Source organism: Verticillium alfalfae, genomic scaffold, assembly GCF_000150825.1.
Source record: "Verticillium alfalfae VaMs.102 supercont1.8 genomic scaffold, whole genome shotgun sequence".
Lineage (NCBI taxonomy): Eukaryota > Fungi > Ascomycota > Sordariomycetes > Glomerellales > Plectosphaerellaceae > Verticillium > Verticillium alfalfae.
Window position 1 is genome coordinate 801,654 of NW_003315031.1, and position 5,834 is coordinate 807,487.

General features: G+C 61.2%; 4 protein-coding genes across 4 annotated transcripts in view; 2 read left to right on the forward strand and 2 right to left on the reverse strand.

Moving 5' to 3' along the window:
• Nucleotides 1–468: 468 nt before the first annotated feature.
• On the reverse strand, nt 469–3,077 carry VDBG_06672 (calponin; the record flags this gene model as incomplete). The annotated part of the gene is made up of 2 exons (XM_003003064.1): nt 469–2,467; nt 2,543–3,077. 2 exons carry the CDS (start codon nt 2,707–2,709, stop codon nt 469–471), a joined length of 2,166 nt encoding a protein of 721 aa, XP_003003110.1.
• Nucleotides 3,078–3,398: 321 nt separating this feature from the next.
• VDBG_06673 (conserved hypothetical protein) lies at nt 3,399–4,079 on the forward strand (the record flags this gene model as incomplete). Its single annotated transcript, XM_003003065.1, has 2 exons — nt 3,399–3,471; nt 3,559–4,079. 2 exons carry the CDS (start codon nt 3,399–3,401, stop codon nt 4,077–4,079), a joined length of 594 nt encoding a protein of 197 aa, XP_003003111.1.
• A 245-nt stretch (nt 4,080–4,324) lies between these two features.
• Nucleotides 4,325–4,922, reverse strand: VDBG_06674 (pre-mRNA-splicing factor CWC21; the record flags this gene model as incomplete). The annotated part of the gene is made up of 2 exons (XM_003003066.1): nt 4,325–4,625; nt 4,693–4,922. The coding sequence occupies 2 exons, from the start codon at nt 4,920–4,922 to the stop codon at nt 4,325–4,327; spliced, it is 531 nt and encodes a 176-aa protein (XP_003003112.1).
• Nucleotides 4,923–5,310: 388 nt separating this feature from the next.
• The window catches only part of VDBG_06675 (cell cycle control protein Cdc123), a gene marked incomplete at both ends in the record, with an annotated part of 1,393 nt that continues 869 nt past the window's right edge, over nt 5,311–5,834 (forward strand). Inside the window, one exon of the mRNA XM_003003067.1 lies at nt 5,311–5,745. Coding sequence (XP_003003113.1) covers nt 5,311–5,745 — 435 coding nt within the window. The remainder of the gene's footprint in view (nt 5,746–5,834) is intronic.

Sequence of the window (5,834 nt, forward strand, 5' to 3'; positions counted from 1 at the left end):
GGTGCGGACACCTCGGCTCCAGGTCGACAACAATTCTACGGGGAATCAGCCAGAAAGCCATTGGACCTGAACTTCGCCCGGCCCATTCACTGACAGGGCTGTAATTGACCAAGGTACGTAGGTAGCCAGCAATGGCAGCATGTTCACGTTCTTCAAGCTCTCGAGACGACCACGCTTGTGGCTCCACAGTCCTCCCCTGAAGATGATGACCCTCCTTGCACCTCCCCAAATGCAGAGATGGTCTGCCGTAAAGTCGGCTATCGAGCAGGGCTACAGTGTATATTTTAGAAGTAGAAGCTAGGGAAGCCAGGACATTCGCTTCCTAGATAGGTTCCGAGCGTAAACTATAATCATCATCAACCTTCTTCGTCGTACCCAGGCATGCGTAAACTGACTTGTGAATATATTTCATATCTACAGAAAACCCCCGAGACTAAAAAGACGAAGCATCCTGCACCCTTAGGTCTCTCATCTGCTCCCCCCCGGCAGCGGTCTGGGCCCCACAATCTGCCGCCGGCCGGCGCCGATGCCCTGACCGCCCTTGTTCTGGCCGTCGCCGCCCGTGAAGCCGGACCACTGGCCGACGTCCCAGCGGCCGCCAACGCCGCCTCCGATACCGTCGACGCCGTCGCCAGACCGCACGGCCTTGGCTGTCTCCTGCTGCGCCTCCTCCCACTCGCGCTGCCGCTGCCTCTCCATCTCCATCTCGCGCTCGAGGAGTGACTTGGACGCCCAGCCGCCAGCCTTGGTCTTGGCCTGGCTCTGCGCACGCCGTCGGTCCTCGCCGTCCTGCTCGGCCGTGGCGCCGAGCTCGCGCGAGTATGTCTGTATCGGGGCCGCCTGCTCCGGGGCTGGGTTACTGCTGAGGAACTTATCCGTGCGATTTTGCTGTGGCGGCGGAGGTTGGGATGAGGAGGAAGGTGAACTGTATGCTGCGGGGTCGGGAAGCGGCCGTGAGCTTCCCGTGTGGTTCTTCTTGACAACCAGGGGCGGCGCAATGGCTGCGTGTTCCTGCTTCGGACTCTGAGCCTTGGCGGGTGCTGCGAATGCCGCGGGATCGGGCAGGGGCCGGGGTGAGAGCGTAGGTGGCGGGGGCGAGACGGCGCCTCGCTGGTTGTTCATGGCTGAGCTAATATCAGGCAGCGGGCGAGGCGACTTGGCCAAGGGCGTAGGCGAGGCTGCCACGGGCCGCGCCGGTACCGGCCTGGGCCCCGGTTCTTGCGACTGATTCCACGCCGTCCTTAGGACCTCGCGCTCGCCGCGAGACCACGAGTCCTGGCGCATGGGCGGGCTCCCCTCTGCAGGCCGACTCCTCGACCGGGCCCTTGACTTGGGATCCTCGACGACGCGCGGCTGCTGCCCAGTGCGGCCCTGCCGCTCCTGCTCATACTGCCTCTCGCGCTCGCGGGCCTTTTCAAGCTCACGCTCGAGCTCGGCAATGCGCTCGTTGCCTGTCTTCTGCGGCTTGAGCGCCTGCTCCTCGTTGTATTGGCTGAGGAACTGGCCGCGCAGCCGCGCGTCGCTGTTGCTCCGCGAGGTGTTCTTCTCCGTCGCCAGCCGCGCCTCGGCCTCCTCCTCCTCCCTGCGCGCTTCTCCTCGGTCATCTTCCACTGTCGCTCCTCCTCCTCCCACTTGCGCTTCTCTTCCTTCGGCCCTGCGGCGCGACGCCTCCCGCTGCAGCCGCGTCTGCTCCTCCCACCTGCGCTCCTCATCGAGGCGCGCTTGCTCCTCCTCGGCCTCGCGCTCGGCCTCGCGCCGCCTGTGCTCCTCCTCGGCCTGCAGCCGCTGCTGCTCCTCCTCAGCCTCGCGCTCCCGTCGCAGACGCTGCTTCTCGGCAAAGCTGGGCACGGAGGGGCCGGCGGTCGTGATCTGTCTGCGTCCACCGAACGAGATGCCGAGGTTGCCCTGGCTGGCGCCGCCGAGATAGCCGTACTGCGCAATGTTCCATGCCGGCGAGGTCGCACCCTCGTGCTCCTTGCGGCTCCAGCTGCTAACGGGAGATGTGGGCTTCGTGGGGCTGCTCTTGGTGGGGCTCCAGCGGCCAGAGCCCGAATCACCCGTTTTGTGCGACGACAGGGCGGGCCGCTGCTGCTGGCCGGCGCCAAAGGCGGACGAGCCGTTGCTCGCCGTCGACAGGCCTCTGTTGCGTGCCGGCAGCGCCGGCGAGTTCGGACCTGTGCTCTGGGGGCTCAAAACGCTACTGCGCTTGGGGCCACCGACGGCCGAGGGGAACCTGGCGGGGTTGGCGCCGTGAGCGGCACGGCTGAAGGCGCTGATGCACTGCAGGACCTGGGCGGGGTCCTTTTGTTCGTAGAGGTCGACGGTCAGGAAGACATCGTGTTCCTGAAGGTTCAGTGGCGGAGACTTGCAGGCGCGCAGAAAGTGGGAGATGTTCTCCATTTGGACGAACGGCATGGCGGACTGCTTGAACTTGATGCCTGGCGGGGGCAATGCGAGATTGACGAGCCTATTTTGGGAGGAAGTTTTGATTAGTATGAGGATTTAGCTTTCGATGCAGAGTAACATGGAGGGGCATTCGTACTTGCAGAGAGCCACACCATCCTTGAGGCTCTCGAGAAGGTCCCCGGGTGCAAGCCTCTCGCCGAGCGTAGATTCAATCCATGACTTGACTTCATTGGCGGCAGCTGGTGTGTATCTGTCGAGGCGCAATTTGCGCAGGTCCTTGTCCAAGGACGATACAGATGCCATTTCGTGGGCTGCACTGATTCCCTTTTTTCGCTTCTTGTCTGGGCTTGCGTTGGAAGTGTCGTTGAAAGTGTGTGGTCGTAGAATTGATCGATAGATGGCGCGTCTCGCAGAAGATTCGTCGGGTTTCGACAGGCAAAAAAAAGAGGACAATGTTGGACGTCGAAGGCGGGGGCCTCAGGGAGGATCGGAATGTGAGGGAGAGCAATTGCCGTCACTGATGATGCGACAGGCTGACGGCTCGTTGGGTATCGATAGTGTCGATAGGGCGAATGATGCCAGTGATGAATGTGTGGCGCGATGAGACTGCCGGCGTCGTGGCAAGCCTTGGCGAGATCAACGGACCTCGTAGGATGGGGTTGTGGGTGGGAGATTTGATGTTTATGCCCAGGGTTTCTGGAAGGAGAGTGATGAGGCCGCAGCGAAGAAACCTGGACCATGACCAGAGCACAGCCGGCTGGGCCGCGTTTCCTGTGAGGTCTGTACTAACCAGGCAGGTACCTGAACAAGGTACCTCGAGTGGTGGGCAGTGACGTGTGCGGGGTGGCGGCGGCTGGCTGGTGGCTAGTGGCTGGTGTCGCAAGGCTGGTGGCGGTGCGAGCTTGACCTCATCACTTGTCAAGCCATCCTCTCTGCCGCAACCTCGACTCAGCTCGACGATTCCCTTGACAAGAAAAAAAAAAAGGGCCATCATGTCTTCATTAGTCCAGACATGGTACAAGTGGAAGATGCTGCGTCTCCCGTGGCGCAAGCAATTCCTCATCGGTACGTTTCCATGCTGCGTCCACATGCTGCGTCCTGCACCCACCTGCAAACGTCCCCAACCAAAGTTTGTCTCCTGACCCCGTCCAGGCCGCGACCTCAAGGGCAACACCTTTTGGGAGTTTCGTGAACAACGCGGCGACGGCCCCGGCCGCTTCCGCCGCATCGTCAAGCCCCCGCGCTCGACCCACTACTCCGAAGTCAACGTCTCGCCCCTCTGGCACCAGTGGCTGCGCTACACCCGCGAGCACCCGCCGTCCATCGAGGAGCAGTCCAACGACGAGTTCCGCCAGGAGAGGATGAAGACGCTCGCCGCCCAGGCCGACGCGCGCTGGGAGGCGAAGCCCAGGGTCATGGACGCTCCCGGCCGCGACATGGGCCAGCCCGTACAGGCGCTCGACACGGCCAAGACGCAGCCGATTGCGCCCGAGCGCGTCGCGGTCAATGACGCGAGGGAGGATGCCGCGAGGGCGCCGACGGGAACAACGCAGGCTGCTGCGGCGGCACCGGAGGAGAAGAAGCCTGAGCAGGACCCTTGGAAGAAGGCGAGAGGAGCCGGAGAAGGGTGGCAGCCAGAGGCGTGGACGCCAGGGTCTACGCGGAAGAGGTGAATTTTGCCGACATCATCATCTACGCGATTGTACCACAACACATGTGTACAAACCGCACAAATGTATAACATGTACAACACGTACAACATGTACAACATCTTAGAGAAGCATATCCCGCTCTTCATACCCGCCTTTTTGTCCAGAAAGGCCCTTTGAGCGTAAACATAATGAACATGGGACTTGAACGCCCAGAACGCCCGCGCCATGCAATCCTCCCTTCCGCCAGCTTCTTTTCACCTTGACTTTCAATCCCTCTTGGCCTCGGGCTCCCTCTTGACGTCATCGTCCAGTGCAGTGCGCAGCCTGTCCTCCTGCCTCCTCCAGTGGCTCCCTTCCTCGTAGTCCTTGCTGATCTTGAGCGCGTTGCGCAGCCTTTCGCTCTCCTTGATCTTGGCATCCGCCATCTCGTGCACCTGGTGGCTCTTGAACCCCTTGCGGATCGGCCCGCCGCCGCCACTGCCGCGGCCATTCTTCTTGCTCTCCATCTCGGCGAGCAGCTTCTGCCTCAGCGCGTCGCATCGCTTGTCAATCTCTTCTTCGTCGACCCTGTTGTCCCTGCTGTCAGCGGGCCCATCTCAACAACAAGTCGCCGTGAGGCCATTTGGGGGCTTACTCTTCTTCCTCGAGCTGGTCGCGCAGGTCGAACACTTTGACCTCGACCTCGCGCTTGCGGTCGTGCTCGAGAATCTCCTTGTCGGGCTGGCGCTGCCGGTGGCGGAGCGAGTCGAGGTCCTTGGGGTAGGGCGCCGCATTGTCGCGCGGGCGCACGTGCGCGAGGTTGCGCTGGACGTAGCCGGAGGTGCCGCTGCCTCGGGGCGTCGAGAGGCCCACGTTGTCGGACATGATGCGTGATGGGCTGTGCTTTGAGCGGTCGTGGTCCGTAGAATGGAGGAACGGAGACGTTGGCCGTCATGCGTGGTTGAGGACCGACGATGCAGGCCGATAAGATAACGGATGCGTACGGTAGGCGGTCAGCGTGTTTGCCAGGGGGGCGAACGTGGGCGGCCGCGGCAGAAAAGTGACGGGTGGCGGGGCATCTGCAGATGCACCAGTGACTCTGAGATTCCTCGACATCTTTCTTGTGAGTCAGTGAAGGATCAATTGCTGACGACTTGCTCTGATTAAAAGTCGAGGTTCCTCAGAGAGAGAAGTGTTGATCCAGAGCACTTAATCTCCTATCTGATTTTTTTTTTCTTTTTTTTGCCTCTTGACTTCTTGAGATACCCCTGCCATGCCGTCTCTCGAAGCTGTCGCCGCGGGGCTCTCGGAGTCGCATGCAAACCCCAATGCGACAGCATCCGATGCTCCAGAAATCGCCTTTCCGCCCCTGACGAGAGATCACATCCTGAACTGCTCTTATGACAGCTGGTTCCCCAAATACCGGACATCTGCTCTCAAGTCACGGATCATCAAGCTCACTCCCGACTTTGTCAAGTACATTGGCGAAGACGGCATTATCCTCGCCGACGACGATGAGACGCAGCAAGACGACAGGCCAGACGAAGAAGAATGGGCTTCGAGCGGTGCTTCCACCCGCCAAGCACCAGACTCTGACTCCGACTCCGACGACGATGAGCCAGAGGCCGACACGCGCCCACCGAACGAACGCTTCCCCGAAATCCACCAAGAGATCAAGGACAAGATCCGCGAACTCGGCGGCGCCGTCGTGCCCAAGCTGAACTGGTCATCCCCCAAAGACGCCGCCTGGATCTCACCCACCAAAACACCCTCAAGTCGACGTCACCTAACGACATT